Here is a 16434-nt window from a genome sequence, read left to right on the forward strand (position 1 = left end):
GTGGGGTTTTTTTTTAGTTTATTTATTTATTTTGAGAAAGAGTCAGCAAGCAAGCGGGGGAGGGGCAGAGAGAGAGAGAGGGAGATGGAGAATCCCAAGCAGGCTCCCACTGTCAGCGCAGAGACTGATGCAGGGCTCAAAGTCACAAACCGTGAGATCACGACCTGAGCTGAAAGGAAGAGTCGGACGCTTAACCAACTGAGCCACCCAGGCACCCCAAACCTTGTGTTTTTTGATGGGCTGCCTTCACTCAAGAAGTGACACCTGTCTTGGAATGGTACCACACACACTCTTTTGGTGCCAGGTGTTAGTGATTCTGGAAAAGTGCATGCCATCACTTAATTCCCTGGACAGCCTCTAGATTCTTGGTGGAAAATGACAACAGGCTGCATTTAAACACTCACAATTCCTAAGAAAGAAACCACAGCCAGCTTTGGTCAAGACGTTGAAAACTGCAGCATAGGAGATGTTTGCCAGCACAGCGATAAACAGGCCAGCTGGATGGGCACACTGGTGACACAGGGCAGAAAGGGCACAGGGAAACACCAGCACCAGTCGAGTTGTTCCCACTCATGTTTTCTTCTGTTGTTGCTTTTCTTTCTCATGAAAATGGGTGGTTGCATTTTTGCTTTTTGGTTTTTTTTTTTTACAGAATAGACCCATGTTTTATAATGTACACAACGGGGTGAGGTAGTTTTAGAAGGCATTGTCATGCTTCTACTGATCCTAAATTTTTCCCTGGGAGCCTAGATCGGGGAGCACCCAATCCCTACTCTGCCAGGGCCTCCCCTCCCTCCCCAGATGTGCACCTACAGCCCTGGAGATGCGCTACAAGCCACATTTTTGCCCCCACCTTCAAACAAGGGTGGCCCTGCCGTGCACACTGTGATGGAGCCTCTGCATTCTTCTTGGCCCCATCTATTTTTTTTTTTAATGTTTATTTATTTGTCTGAGAGAGAGAACGTGAGCGGGGCGGCAGGGTGGTGGTGGGGGGGGAGGTGGCAGGCAGAGAGAGAGGTGGACAGAGGGTTTGCACTGACAGCAGCAAGCCCGATGCGGGTCGAACTCATGAACTACAAATCATGACCTGAGCTGAAGTCTGAAATTCATCAACTGAGCCACCCAGGTGCCCCTATCCTTGGCCCCATCTAAATATCCTTCTGTCCCCACCCCAGATCTCAACCTCACCTGCTATGTAGCACAAGAAGCCAGACCATCAAGTGAAGCGCTTTCTGCTTCCTGCTCCCCACTCAGCCCCCTGTCCCTCCTGCAGGTACTCAGCTTCCCACGCCTGCCTTCCTGGCCATCTCCCTCCTCCCATCCCTCCTCCCTCTGGCCTGAGTCCCATCCCCTTAAGGCCTTGCCTCCCTCTCTCTGGCTTCTTCCCCCAGCTCTTCCCTCCCAGATCCCCAGTCCTCTTTGGAACTCATGCCTTCCCTTCCTGTGTTTTCTCCCCGCCCCCACTCCACCTTGCTTGCCCTTTTTTGGCCCAGCCTGGCCCACATAAAGGGCCTCCCACCTTCTCTCTGGGTCAGGAAAGCCAAGGTCTCACCTATGGCTTCCCTGCATCTTGTGGAAACTTCCTCTCCCTTGTCTGGACTGGCATCTCTCTCTCTCTCTCCCTCCCCACAGCCCTTTGGCCCAGCTGGCTTACTCCTCTGACCACATCTTTCTGTTCTCCTTCACTAACTCTTCTTCCTTCGTTTTCCCCTTAAATGTCCCAGCTTCCCTTTTACATCACACAAATTCCTTGGGATGCCTCTTTGTTCCCACGGCTTTAGCTTTTGACAATGAATTAACATCTCTCTGAAACCAGATAAATCAGATAGGGCTTTGAACCTTCCATTTATTTTCGTTAGGAAAACATTTTTTTGGTCTTTATCTCCCCCTGAATGAAGAGTCATTCAGCCCATTCTGGGGAGGGTGACCCTCCCCAGGGCAGAATGTAGACCTCTCCCACCTCTTCCTGGGAGCAAGCGAAATGTGCCTGGCCCCGGAATGTCTGAAGTCGAGCTCTCAAGGTGGGGAAAATGACTTTTTCTCTTGCTGCCAGTTTGAGCCCCAGATACATTGGGGCCATCAAGGTTCGTCCGAATTATGGGGAAAGGAGAAGAAGGAGGTTTGGGGGAGTAGAGAGGGAGGGCACCTGGGCAGGAAGCCTGGAGAATCCAGGGAGAGAGGAGGAAGGATGAGGACACACCAGGGACCCAAAGCTAAGAGTGGCGTTGGTGGTGGAGCAGTTGCCTGGGAGGTGTCAGGCCAGGCGACCAGGGGCAGCAGAGGTGCTCAGGGCCTCCGCCACCTGCCCAGACAGAACTCAGGCCTCTGGGAGGAATGAGGTGACCAGGACCACTGGTCGGGCACTTCCCTGTGGCTCCAGTAGGAACCCGAGATACCAGCAGGGTATGTGTGGGGCAGACATCCTGACCTTGCACCAGAGGGCTCGCTGAGCACCCTCCAGCCCCCCAAACTGGGAAGGGGCAGCGGACACCTGGGACGCCCCAAGTACCTGCCTATCGTGGACCTCCCTCTCCTCCTGGGTGTCTGCAGGCACCTCCAGTTCAGCATGGCTTCCCTCCAAACTTGTGCCTCCCCTCTTGCCTTGTCTCGGCAAAAGGGCCCCCACACTGGAAGCCTGGAGGCACCCTGTAGCCCCTCAGAAATCACCAGGGCTTCCTCGTTCTCCTGATGTTTCTGGACGCTTTCCACTCCCTTCTGTCCCCAACTCCACGGTAGCAGTTCTGACCCCAGGCACCAGCACAGCCTCTGAACCAGCACCAAGGCTCTTTTCCTCACCCCGCCCTCCCCACCACAGCTCTACAAGGTGGCTGAAGGCACAATGGGGCCCTTCACCAGACAGACGGAAGAGGAGGTGGGAGGGGAGGAGGACAGATGCAGTCTAGTGGCGGGGTGATAGGCACAGGGATGACACAGCGGGGGAGAGGCTGTCCTCATCCCAGTGCAGCCCTGGGGCGGGGGAGAGAAGGGAGGGATAACGCCCCACCCCCACCGTGGGAGCCTCCTGCCTGCCCTTTCCCAAAGGAACTGAGGCCAATACCAGCGTAGCCAGGAATGCGGGAGTCCCTGGCTACAAGAGGCTCAGGCTGGGGAGGACCCTGCTGGTCACATGGTAGAAGGCAAGAGCAGGTGGGTGGGCTGCTCTGGGGAGTCGCAGCCGTCAGGCTATGGCAGGGAGCCCCCTGAATAGATGCCAAATGTATGATCTAGGGCCAAGTGGGAGACGGGCGGGAGACAGGCCCAGGACGCCGCCGGGGTGTTGAGTCCATAATTGTGACCTTGGCCCTGACCCATCTTTCCAGCCAGTCCACGAAAGCCCCACGACCCTCCTCCCAGGTTCCTGCCCTCCCATCACCAGCATCTCTTGCCTTGTTTCCTGCACCAGCCTCCCCAGTGCATCCTCCTCATGGCTACAGAGGAACTGTCTACAACCTACAGTTCACCATTCCACAAACACAGACAGCAGGTGGCCCCTGCATCTGGGAACTGCCAGTCAGGAAGAGACCTCTATGCAGTAACAGTGACAGTAGCATGCAGGAATTGGCAGGTGAGTGGATTCACAGGGGCTGACGCCCAGGCATCTCTGTGCACACCTCTCCAGTCCTCAGCCTGTATACTGAAGAACCCCACAAACACCCCTCCTATGCCACCTCACTCTCATTGCCCCCTCCCCTCCCCAGACCCCTCCCCGGTCCCCTCCTGGGACTCCTACCAACTCTCAGCCACCTCTGCCCCCCCAAGTCTCAGGTGCCCTAAGCACAGCCTGGCGCCCACCTGCCTGTGCTTCTAGCATGGAGGGGATGCCCAGCAAATGTCCTGGAGAGTTAAGGAATTAAGGCAGAGCAGGTCTGAGATAAGGGCATTGTATGGGTGGAGGTCAGGTTCTGCCCATCCAAGCATGAGTTTGCCATGGCAACGACCTGCCTCCCCCATCCTGGCCCCTGCTCCAGTGGAGGGTCACCCCCCCTTCCCCTCCCCCACCCAGGCCCCTGCCCTCAGGGGAGGGTCGCCCCCTTCCCCCCTCCCATCACATGCCTGCATCCTCTGTTACCAGCTGGTAATCCTGTGTGGTTTTTATTCCTGTGCTTATGAATAGAAGAGCTAGAGGAGAGCAGGCATGAGCCCAGGCCCTGTGCCCACCCCCACACCCCCACCACCCGCTTGCAGGGAGCAGCCCTGGGCCCTCTCCCTCCCCACCCCGGAATGCCGGCTGTGCCAGCCACGCATGTGAACACCCACCATCACTGTCAAGGCCTCCCCATCAAGGCTCCCTGGCCTGTGGCTGCCTTGCAGCAGGCGTGGGGAATGCAGACCCCTGGCCTGGACAGCTCATTAAACGCTTCCCTCTCCCCACACTTGACCACACAGGGTCACTCCCACCCCAGGCCTGACATTGTGTCTCCCCTCTGCCTGGCACCTTCCAAACCCTTCCCATACTCACAGCCCCCAGACCAGCCACCAGGGCCTGTCAGCTTTCTCTCCTGACAGCGTCTGGAATCCACCCCCTGTCATCCCCACCAGAGCCTTGTCAGCCTTGCGGCCGACTGTTGCAGCCGCTGCCTCCCTGGCACCCTGTCTCCAGCACCTGCTCTCTGTAATGGTGACCAAGGGACATTTTTCACAACTATTCTATATGTGTTGTTACCTGGGTGTTAAGTCCAGACTCTTCACTGGAGTATTCAAGGCTCCTCTTGTATGGCCCCTGCCAACCTCTTGTGGAACCTAGCCTCCCCACGCCCACCCCCCCCCCCCACACACAGAGCTCTAGGTATTCCCCAAACATACCAGGCTGTCTCCTGCCTCTGTGCCCCACACAGGCTGCGCCTATCACTTGAGATGCTTTCTCTCCACAGATGAGTTGTGGTATTGCTTGTCTGGGGAGATATCTCTGACCCTTCCTCTCCACCCCAGACACATCTCCCTGGGCCTCAAGAGCCCATGCCTCCTGAGGGTCCTTGACTACAATGGTATCATGTGTATTGTCCTTCTCTGTTTGCAGGTCTGTCTCCTGTCTTGAATCAGGTTCCCCAGAAGCAGAGCTGGAGGCAGGGATTCAGGAACATGCAGTTTACTAGGGAGGGCTCTCAGGAGACACACGAGGGAGGGGGCGTGCAGAGCAAGAATGGGATTTCAGGTAGCCTCTAGATGTGGCCTGATCCAGAGGGCTCTAGACCCTGACTACGCTGCTGAGCTGTCCCCCTGAGGGGAGGAGACCAACCTTTTGTAACCCTGAAGCAGCCAGTCATTGGCTACAGGTGGGAGGGTTTGTAACTTCCGGGGAGAGGCTCTCATCAGCCAGGGACTGTTTGCAATAGGAGGCCATGAGTATTAACAGCCAGCACTCCCACCGTGGGGGGATGATGGGTGCACAGGCCGGGGAAAAGGGGTCTGGCAGGGTACCAACAGCATCTGCCACACCCCACAGTCAAGTGGGACCTCGGACAGATTTCTGAAGAAATGAAGGATATGTGGGTTCTGGGCCCGTCCAGCACTGGCCTTCCCTGAACCCACAGCTGTGCTGCTGCCCGTGGAGAAGGTGCTGCCCGTGGCAGTCTCCATTTCAAGGAGTGGAAAGAAGCCCAGACATCCACCCGCCTCCCAGGGAAGGGGAGACCCTCACTGAGGTCTCGTAGCTGCCTGACCTTGCAGATGGGAGCTTGAGCCAGTGTTCTCTGGCTCCCTCATTTCATAGACAGGAAGACAGAGGCTCAAAGGGGTGAAGTGACTCCATGAAGGTCAAGCAACTTGTGAAGGGAGGAGCTGGCATTCAAACCTGGATCAGAGCCACCCACCCCCCCCCTGGTTCCTTCTCCCAGGGTGTGAATGGCCCTGGAGCTAAGACCTTCCTGCCCACTGTAAGAGACTGGCAAGCCCAGGGTCATCTCTCTGCCCCACAACAAGACTCAGCTGAAGTCAGGATCCCCAGGGGCTGCATCTGGCATTCGCAAGAGTTGGGAGGCCCATGCATGTGTTTTGCATATAATTTGCATAATTATTACATCTGGTTTGCATGTGTCCACAATGAAGCCCCGTCAGTACAATTTGTAAGTTGCTTTTTAAGGAACTCTCACTCAATAGAAGTCCACCCGGGCTTTATAGAGTCCAGTTTCCATGATTTCTGGAGTCTCTCCCAGGCCCTCACCTTGCGTATGCACATCTACCCACCCTGGGGGGGGGCCTGGAGAAGCCCTGCTTCTGCCCTAGCTGGAAGGGGTCACTCCAAACCCCTGCCCCAGAAATGCATGTGGACTTGACAGTAACTGGTTTTGATGGTGTGGGTGTAATCAAAATGCTCACTGGGCTTTGAGCATGCTGATGTTTATGTTGGGGAGAGAGTGAGCCCCGGGGAAAGAGCCTTGCTACACAGAACTTCCAAAGGTGGCCCCTTTTAGGGAGGCCGAGCTGTGCACTCAGGAGAAAGGAGATGGGGCAGGGTGGTGGGCAGGGACAGAGCGCCTGTGCATTCAGCCCGTATCCTAAGGCTGGTGTCATCACTGGTTGCCTGGGGGGTGGGGGATATGCTTCCCTTGGTTGCAGGGGGCTCATCTGTATCGAGAAGGGCTTATGCCAGAGAGCTGGTCATTCCAGTGCTTTCCATTCCTTCTCTTTTCAGGGAACTACATTCCATCAAACTTGGTGAAGCTCTCAATGATCTCACATGGAAGGCCTCTATAAAGCTGGGGGAACCTCCTGGGTAAGGTGGAAGAAGCCTGGAGAGGGGGGATGCAACTCCTTGGGTTCTGAGAAATGCATGGAGGTAGGGAAGGTGGGTGGGTTGCCAAACACCAGAGTCCCTCATTAACTTACCACCAGGCAAGCCTGCCTCTCTGCAGCTTCCAGGGATCCATTCTCTCATCCTCTCTGCCCCCAGAGACCAGTTCTTTCCCTCTGCCCCAGGAAGCCCACAGAGGAGGTGGGGAAAGTGGCAGTGTCTGGCAGGGGCCCCCACTCCTGTTCCCCCACTGCGCCACTCCCTGATGGACCCGAAATGCAAGGCTACACTTCTCCCTGCCCAGGGTTATCTTGTCTTCCTGATGGCATCCTCCATTCTTCCTGAAGGGATAGGTGGCACATCTGTCACCAAGGGCTAGTAAAGGTTGGGAACGTATGCTTCTTTCTGGGTGTGTGTGTATATGGAAGTGGGGTGTGTGTGTGAGAGAGAGACAGAGACAGAGACAGAGACAGAATGTGTCTGGGTATGGGCGTGCATGCCCCTGTGAACAGAAATCGTGATCCTGTCTGTGGCCCCTTAGCCTACCTCGATCCAGGTGTAGAGACTCCAGGCTGAGTGGGGGGAGGACACGACTGCCTCCCTCCCCTGCCTCTGGCTTCCCTCAATTTCCTGTCTGGCAGATGTAAAGTGTCCTCATCATCTGTGGGGGAGACCCAGACTCTGGCCGGATCCCACCAAGAACCTGAGCATCTATCTCCTCTGCCGACGTCCTCCTCTCCACCCCAGGATGGGGCCCCAGGGCTGGCTCCCGAATTGTTCCAGTTAAAGAGGGTGTTTGATGTCAGCCACCTGGGAAAAGGGGAAGTGGGGTCCAACTGTTCTTTCAGCCCCTTGTTATGTGGCCTTTTCCAAGTTCAGACAGGGTCCAGCCTCCTCCCTCTGAGTTGTGGGCCCCACATCTGGGCTGGGAAGGGAGTGAGAGGCAGGGCTGGGGCCCCTTAGTAAAGGATCACAACTTCTGTAGCATGCAGGGGTGGGGGTGGGGGAGTTCTTCCAGAGCCACCAGGGCTGTGCTGCCAGGCATCAGAACCCACTCAGGAGCCCAGCTCTGTTCATGTCCCACCCAGATGTCTCTCACTTTCTGAGAAGTGGAAATTCAGTGCTTGCAAGATCAAGAGCATGTTATGGATACCGTGTAACTTGCCCCCAGCAGATGGACATCTCTGTTAAAGAGAATATAATAGCACGTTTGGTGGATTTGGGTCAGAGGATAAAAGGCTGTCTTAGGCATCATTTGCAGGGATCAGAAACCCATTCAAGCTAGCTCAAGTGAGGTGGGTTATGGGAAGCAGACAGGGAAAGCCAGTTACCAAATGGCTCCTCCCACACCTCTCCCTGGGTGAGCACCATAGACTCGACCAACTTTCTTCATTTGTTTTTAATTTTTAAAATATTTATTTATTTTTGAGAGAGGGAGAGAAACAGTGTGAGCGGGGGAGGGGCAGAGAGCGAGGAAGACACAGAATCGGAAGCAGGCTCCAGGCTCTGAGCTGTCCACACAGAGCCCAATGCAAGGCTTGAACTCACGAACCCTGCGATCATGACCTGAGCCAAAGTTGGACACCCAACCAACAGAGCTACCCAGGGGCCCCATCAACCTCTCTTCTGGCAAACTCTCTTCCTTAGCTTCCCTGTAAGTCCCACACAGCTATGGCCACAGCATGCCACGGGCTGTCCTTTCACCACCCCTCAGGGGCCCTGGAGTGCACTGAATAGCATTGCCCCAAATTCTTGTCTACCTTGAACCTTAGAATGCGGCCTTGCTTGGAGACAGGGTCTTTGCAGATGTAATTAGTTAAGATGAGGTCATACTGCATTAGACTGGGCCCTAAATTCAATGACCAGTGTCCTTATAAGAAGAGGAGAGGACACAGAGACACAGAGAAAAAGGCCCTGTAGAGACACATGGGAGAAGAACACATGAAGACAGCAGATGATGCAGTGAGTGATACAGCTCCAAGCCCAGGAGTGCCTGGAGCCAGTGAGGCTGGAAGAGGCAGAGAATTCCTCCCTAGAGTCTGGAGGGACTGTGGCCTTGCTACACCTGATTTCACACTTCTAGCCTTCAGGATTGTGGGGGAGTAAATTTCTGTTGTTTCAAGCCACCAAGTTTGTGGCAATTTGTTATGGCAGCCCTAGGAATCAGAGACCAGGAAACTCCCGCCTGAAGGCTGGATCCCCCTGCACCTGTGTACCAAAGCCTAGGAGAGGGGACAGTTGGCCCATTTCGGTCAGGTATCTGCTTCCCCCACCAGGGACCCACATACTATGGCTGGGAATGGGCAGAGGGCATACATGTGACTCTCAGAGCTGTCCCCATTTTGCACCCTCGTATCATCGCTTTAATCAAAGGGTGTGGATTCACATCTCAGGTTGCAGGAAGGTCTCTCCCGGGATGCCTCAGAGTTCTATGCCTGCCACACACCTATCAGCTACTTGGGTAAAGACAGAAGGCTGCAGTCACCTGTGTGGATGAGACAGGCAGGAAGAAATGCCACCCTGCTGGATGACAGAAGCAGGATTCAAGAAGCTCTTTGCAGGTTAGAAGGCCATCGAGATGATGGTGAATGAGAATGACAGTAAAGGCCAGTTCTTGAGTTCCAAGGGACCATTTCACAAGGGGAATAAGGCGGAGCAGGCCTTAACAGCAGCGAGAAGGACCCAAAGGTTTTCTTTGACCAGTTGCGAATAGTAAACCAGTGCCGGGGTCCAGCTGGTTAAGAGCTTTAGTTGCACAAAGAGAAGCAGAGCATCCACTGCTGGACTGGAGAGGCGAGGGGTGTTTGGGTCTCCTTGCACCCCATACCTAAGACAGAGGAAGCACGGACCCCACCAGGGAACCACAGGAACGACCTAGTCACCCACTAGGCTGCAGGGAGAGGTTAAGATGCCCCAGGTAGGGGCAGCACAGCTATCAGTTGTCCTGGCCACCTGGAGACGGAGACGGTGCAGAGTAGGCGCAGCTAGCCAACAGGGACCTTCTGGAACCTATTCCAAGGAGGTGGCTGCGGAGATGTTACTGGTGCGCCCCCAGACAGGGTCATCTCCGCTCCAGAGCTGAGGCACGCAAGGGTTTTTAAGACCCGTGTGCCCCGCCGGTGGGCGCCGTTCCTGGAGGGAGGGGGCGGCCCGCGCCAGGGCGGGCCCCAGGGGTCCGGCTCTGCTTCCCTGTCTTGCACGCGGGCGACGGTGGTGGACGGGTGCGTTCGGGGGCCTCCCCAGGGCGCGACTGCCCGCGCCCCTGCCACCCCGGGGCTGCTCCCTTCTTAACCTCTCGCTTGCAGGCGGCCCCTCGGGCGTCAGCTCGGAGCCAGGGCGGGGGGCTGGCGGCGGAGAGGGGGCCGGCGGAGGCGAGCGACGCGGCCCCAAGTTTATGCTAATCTGCGCAGAGCCCGCCTCCCGCCTCCCCTCCGCGGCCCCAGCCGCGAGCAGCGCCGGCCACTCGGCGGGACGCAGCCGCTGCGCAGCGCCAGGCGGCCGGGCCAGCGAGCTCCGGGGGCCGCGGGCGGCGGCGGCGGGAGCCGGGCGGGCGGGCGAGCGGCGGGGCGGCGGGCGGACGCCGGGCGGGGGCCCCGCGCGGGGCCAGGTGGAGAGCCGCGGGCCGCGATGGGCCGCCGCCTGCCGGTGTGGCTGTGCGCCGTCGCGGCGCTGCTCTCGGGGGCGCAGGCCAAGGGCACCCCGCTCCTCGCGCGGCCCGCGCCGCCCGGTGCCCCCCGCTACAGCCTCTACACGACGGGATGGCGCCCGCGGCTGCGCCCGGGGCCGCACAAGTAAGCGCGGGCCGCGGCCGGGCGGGAAGCGGGAGGGATGGGGCCCCGGCGGCGCTCCCACCTGCCCGGACCGCGCGCGGGAGAGGGGGGCTCCGGGCTGCCGAGGCCGAGCCCCTGCCCCGGCGGGCGCCCCCACGCTCCGGGAGGCTGCGGGGCTGGCGAAGAAAAATAAGCCGAGGGGGCCTGGCGCGGCGGCTGGGACCTGGCAGTGCCCGCGGAAACCTTTCCAGCGAAGTAACATTTTCCAGCTGCGCTGTGTGCAAACTCCCGGCGCAAGCGGACCAGGTGGAGGGAGCGGAGGGAGGACGGTGGGCGCGAGGCATACGCGGGAATCCCCCACGCCCCCACCCGCGCCGCGCCCCCCTTCTCTCCCCTGCCCCGCCAGGTGGGAGATGGAGCCCAGCGCCCTGCAGCCCGCCCCCTCCGGCGGTTAGCCTGACCCCGGGCACCCCTTGGGAACCCCCAGTGTGTTTGACCACAGAACTGATGGGGGCGCGTGGGTCCCGGGCCTGTGTTGTGGCTCCAGAGGCCAATAGCAGTGCACGGGTGGTTGGCTTAGCCAGGCAGCCACTCCCCACCCCTTGTAACCTGTGAGGCTGGCTCCTGCCTCACCCCTGCCTCAGCTTCTGGTCTTCAGTAGCCAGTGGCTTGGGAACTGGCCCCAGTCAGGTGAGTTAGGGGCTCTACCTGGGATGCTGGCTGAATTGTATTGTAGGAGAGTGCTCAGCCCATAGCTCAGTGGGCCTGGCACATCAGAGCCGGCTTCCTGGAGGAGGCAGTACCAGAAGTGATCAGAGACTGAGAAACCCGGAGCAAAGGCAGGGGCTAGAAATTACGAGGTGGCATGTATTTCCCCAGGAGTCAGGGAAGGAAGGAGGAGAAGTGTGGTCTCAAAGGCACAGAGGCACTAAGTTGAGATCTCAGAAGGATGGAATGCCAAGATAAGGAGTTGAGAGCCAGTGAAGGAGTTGGAGGAGGGTGAGAATACAGCAAGGCTCTTGTTGGGGAATCCAGGTAAGGAGGGCAGAGGCCAGACCACAGGAAAGGCAGCCCCTGGTTCACTACAGTGCTTACCCCAGTGACCAACCCACTGGGAAGTCTGGGATCTGACTGACCAGCAGTGGGTCCAGACCCCAGGCCAGGGCCCTGGCCTCCAGGAACAAAGAACAGAGACAGAAGAGAGATGGGAATCTAGTCCCCTGGGGAGACCTACAGATAGGGAGGGGGGTCTAGGAGCCTCAGTGCGCCTGGCTCAGGCCAGATATTGCAAGGATGCTGTTCCCTTACAGGGCCCTCTGCGCCTACGTGGTGCACAGGAACGTGACCTGTATCCTACAGGAGGGAGCAGACAGCTATGTGAAGGCTGAGTACCGGCAGTGTGGATGGGGGCCCAAGTGCCCCGGGACAGTCATGTGAGTGCACCCCCGTGCCACCCACTCAGGACTGCTGGGCACAAGCCCCAGGCCTGCCTTCCCCCCAAGAGCAGCAGCCAGCTCCACAAGGGGCTGTACCTCCTTGGACTGCAAAGAGCCCATTACCCCAGCTCCCACACGGGCTGGCTAGGGGACGGGGGGCGGGGAGGAGACATAGGCAGGGTCAGGTTAGGGCCCACAGAGGGACCAAGGGAGGATTCCTAAAAGAGACACAGAACTAGGCAAGGAAGAAGCCGCAGAGACAAAGAGAGTTGGAGGTGAACAGAAAAGGCAGAGGCTCACACTGACAATGGTTGATGCCAAAGCGGCCCCAGGAAGACCCAGGAAGGGCCGTGGTGACTGTAGAAAAGGAAGGCCAAGGGTGAGGGGATGGAGGCCAGGTTGCCAGGGCCTGGGCCGGACAGGCGGGTTGTGTGAGCATATGTAGGACGGTGCACAGGTGTGATGCACAGGTCTATACTTGGAGAGGTTTAAGTGCATGTCTGAAAACAAACCCACTTGCTCCAGTGTGTCAGTGGGTAGACAGGCACGTGGCTGAGCAGGCGAGGGAGGGGCCCTGGCGAGCCCTGCCCTGCACCCCTGGGCCTTCCCTTCTGTGCTCAGAATCCAAGGTGCCATCCACCAGCCTGGGTGGCCAGAGCTGAGTTCCCAGAACAGGCTACAGAGGAGCAGACAGAACTGAGGGGACAGATGGGAGCCGAGAGCTGCCCCTGCACACTGGGAAGGGCTGTGCACCCCGGCTCCAGGGCAATACCCATCCCACCCCACCCCACGGGGGAGGGGCTGAGATTGTGCCAGAATTCTTCCAGGTATCGCCAAAGCCAGAGTGGAATCTCTCATGGCAGCATGAGCTCAAGGGGATCCAAAATGGTCTTGGGGACACTGGGGCTAAGTCCCTGCTAGTGTTCTCCCCAAGCAAACAGGATGGGATGGGACTTCACCTGCACCTGCTCCTTAACCCTTCTCTGAAGCCCTGAAAGGCCCGCCTCCACCCCAACTGCCCTGTCACCGAATACACAGAAAAGGGAGGCTTTGATGGTGGTGTAGAGGTGGGGAGATAATTAGATCTTATGCCAGGAGGCAGGAGCCTCAGCCCACAGGTACAGGGCAGCGCCCTCTCCCCCTGTCTGGCCCAGGTACCGCACAGTGCTCAGACCCAGATACAAGGTCGGCTACAAGACAGTGACGGACCTCACCTGGCGGTGCTGCCCTGGCCTCACTGGAGAAGGCTGCCCCGAGCACCTCACCGACCATGGGGCCTCCCCAGCCCAGCCAGAGCCTCAGCCCCAGATTCCCTCGGGGCAGCTGGGCCCAGGGCCCCAGCCCCCTTCTTCTAGCAGAGCGGTCCCCAGCCCCTATGGTGAGTCTGCCTGGAGGAGACCCTACCAGGTGATCAGGTTTTTTCGGAGCGGTGGGGAGGGGATTGAGCCAGGTAGGCTGAGCTCTGGCAGGGCTGGGGAGGGTGCATCTCATGCTGGGCTTGAGGGAGAGCTCCCAGAGCCCCTCCCAAAGCTGAGAGAGCTATGCCCAGTGGGAAGGTGCGCTTAGAACAGAAAATCTCTCAGGTGGCCTGGCCACAGGACAAGCTGAGGGAGGCAGGCCAGCGATGCCCCTGGGGTTCTCTCTTCCAGGAAGAAAAGGTCCAGGGCTGTTTGGTGAGCGGCTAGAACGACTGGAGGGTGATGTCCAGCGCCTGGCACAAGCATATGGTACCCTCAGTGGCCTGGTGGCCAGCCATGAAGACCCCAACAGGATGACCAGTGGTCCCAGGGCTCCTGCCACCCCTGTGGGCTTCGGGATCGTCTCTGAGGGGTTTGTGAAGCCCAGAGACAGAGCTGGAGGGCCACTCACACCCCCCCTGGATGAGATCTTGAGCAAGGTGACGGAGGTGAGCAACACGCTCCGGACCAAGGTGCAGCTGCTGGACGAGGTGCATGGGCTGGCCCTGGGTCACGAGGCTCACCTACAGCGGCTGCGGGAGGCCCCTCCGTCTCCACTCACCTCCCTGACGCTTCTGGACGAGTACGTGGACCGACGGCTGCACCGACTCTGGGGGAGCCTACTGGATGGCTTCGAGCAGAAGCTGCAAGGTGTCCAGAGTTCCTGCGACCTGCGGGTGCAGGAGGTGCGGCAGCAGTGTGAGGAGGGTCAGGCAGCCAGCCAGCGGCTGCACCAGAGCCTGGATGGCCGGGAGCTGGCCCTGCGCCGGGAACTGTCACAGCTCGGGTCGAGGCTGCAGGGGCTGAGCATGGCCGGAGGGGGCGGCTGCTGCGGCCGGCTGGCTTTGATCAGTGCCCGTGTGGACAACCTCGAGAGGAACCTACAGGCTGTCACTGAGGCCCAGAGGGGCCATGGCCCCCTCACCAGGGATGAGCTGGAGCGGCTCTCTGCTGCCATGCTCGAGGGGGGTGCGGACCGGCTGCTGGAGGGCCTGGAGACCCTCAATGGGACGGAAGGCGGAGCGAGAGGCTGCTGCCTGGGGGGGGAGGAGGGGAGATGGGACGTGGGCAGCTTCAGGACCCTGCTGGAAGAGCGAGTGCAGAGCCTAGAGGAGCGCCTGGTGACGCTGGCTGGGGAGCTGAGCCATGACAGCGACCCACCGGGCAGGTCGGCCCGGCCCCGGGTGCAGACGGAGCTGGCAGTGCTGGAACAGCGGCTGGTTTCACTGGAGTCCTCGTGCACTCCCAGCACCACCTCGGCCATCCTGGACACCCTCGCGGCAGAGGTGAAGGCCTGGCAGAGCCGGAGCGAGGCCCTCCTACACCAGGTGGCCAGCCACGCAGCCCTGCTCCGGCAGCTCAACGGCACCGTGGCCGAGGTCCAGGAGCAGCTGGCAGAAGCAACGGGCAGCTCACTCCAAGGCGAGATCACCCTGCTCAAGGTCAATCTGAACTCTGTGAGCAAGTCGCTCACGGGCCTCAGCGACTCCGTCAGCCGGTACTCCGATGCCTTCCTGGAGGCCAACTCCTCCCTGGACGAGCGAGAGCGCAAGGTGGAGGCTGAGGTGCACGCCATCCAGGAACAGGTCAGCAGCCAGGGCTCTCGGCTTCAGGCCGGCCACAGGCAGGTCCTGAGCCTGCGGGGGGAGCTGGAGCGACTCAAGGCCGGCGTGGCCGATGTGGCGGGCGGGCTGAGCCGCTGCCAGCACACAGCCCAGGACCTGCGGCACGTGCTGGGCCGCTTCGACCAGAGGGTGGCGCAGGTGGAAGGTGCCTGCGGGAGGCTGGGCCTACTGGCTGCCCACAGGGAGGGCCTGTGGGGCTACGTGGACCAGCTGAATCGCACACTGGCTCAGCATGCGCAGGACATCGCCCGCCTCCGGGATGACCTCCTGTACTGCCGGGCCCAGCTGGCCGAGCAGGCGCGGCCCCAGCAAGCTGACTAGGCAGGCCAGACAGGACCCGCCCCTGGACCCCGCTGACCCTGGGGATGTCCCTCCAGAGCCCAGCCTTGCCCAGCAGTGCCTCCCAGCCCCCCCTGGCCAGCATGGATGCCACTTCAGAGGCCACAGAAGGAATAGCCTTGGTCCAGCTCCATATGACTGTCCCAGCCACCAAAATCCACACTCAGTGCTGTACCAACTGGACAATTCAACATCGTGGTCAAGGCAAGGACATCATGCCTGAAGGCCAGGGTGGACCTAATTGACCTCACAATCCAGTCTGCAAATTGTCCCTCTTCAGACACACCAGGGTCAGCACCTGTACAAAGACCCGCAGGTCTGGTCACAGACAGTGACCTGTCTACATCTCCCTTTGTCCCCAGGCCATAGCCCCCAGCCTGTGGGGGCTTCTGGTTCCCTTGTCCCCTTGGCTTCTCTCCCTTGCTGTCTGGGCTCAGTTTCTGCAGGAAGATGGTGCCCACTGGCACTGTCCTCATACCCGGCAGCTTCGTGGATACGGTTTCTGAAACCAAGGACCAGAGGTTTCCATCGGCCCTGGTCCTTCGGAGCAGAACAGAAACACAAAGACTCAGTTCTCTTTATTTCTTTTGACCCTCCCCTCAGGTGAGGGCTTAGGCAGCTGTAGATTCCCTGAGAAAAAGGACAGGGTCCAGGCTCTGTTTAGAGACCCCACCCCAATTTATCCTTTTCCTTTTCTTTCCCAAAAATGCTTCAGGGCCTCTGGTCCCCACACCCTCCCCTCCTTTCCATATGGGAGAATATCCTGCCCACCCCCCACCCGCCCAGGTTAGAGCCTCTCTTCAGAGAATAGCCCTCATATATGTCATGGCCTGAATGAGGCCAGACTCTGAACAGGAGGCCACAGGAGAGGAAGGCCTCCAAGCCCTGTTTCCAGCATCCCGGCGAAACCCCAGCCTCTCCTGGATGTTCACTAAGTGGTGAGAAATTCAGGTAGGACACCATCACGGGACAACCTGAAAACACAGTGTTCATCCAGCCTGCAGAGTTCCCAGAGACCCTGATGCCCATCTCTGCTGAGGTTCCTGGCCTCAGTTCCCCCACAGCAGCCCAGGGCTT

At 59.1% G+C, this 16434-nt stretch overlaps 1 protein-coding gene across 1 annotated transcript; it reads left to right on the plus strand.

Annotated features, from left to right (window-relative positions):
• Window positions 1-10357: 10357 nt before the first annotated feature.
• EMILIN3 (elastin microfibril interfacer 3) lies at window positions 10358-16178 on the plus strand. The gene is made up of 4 exons (XM_042930958.1): window positions 10358-10521; window positions 11811-11933; window positions 13091-13314; window positions 13586-16178. Exons 1-4 carry the CDS (start codon window positions 10358-10360, stop codon window positions 15337-15339), a joined length of 2265 nt encoding a protein of 754 aa, XP_042786892.1. The 3' UTR covers window positions 15340-16178.
• The last annotated feature ends 256 nt before the right edge of the window (window positions 16179-16434 follow it).

Source organism: Panthera leo, chromosome A3 (genome assembly GCF_018350215.1).
Source record: "Panthera leo isolate Ple1 chromosome A3, P.leo_Ple1_pat1.1, whole genome shotgun sequence".
NCBI classification, from domain to species: Eukaryota; Metazoa; Chordata; class Mammalia; order Carnivora; family Felidae; genus Panthera; species Panthera leo.

Bases quoted from the DNA above. Each gene is read 5' to 3' on its own strand.
- EMILIN3 (XM_042930958.1), top strand. From the start codon at position 10,358: ATGGGCCGCCGCCTGCCGGTGTGGCTGTGCGCCGTCGCGGCGCTGCTC. The intron at 11,934-13,090 runs GTGAGTGCACCC...TGTCTGGCCCAG, and splicing joins AAGTGCCCCGGGACAGTCAT to GTACCGCACAGTGCTCAGAC. The intron at 13,315-13,585 runs GTGAGTCTGCCT...TCTCTCTTCCAG, and splicing joins AGCGGTCCCCAGCCCCTATG to GAAGAAAAGGTCCAGGGCTG.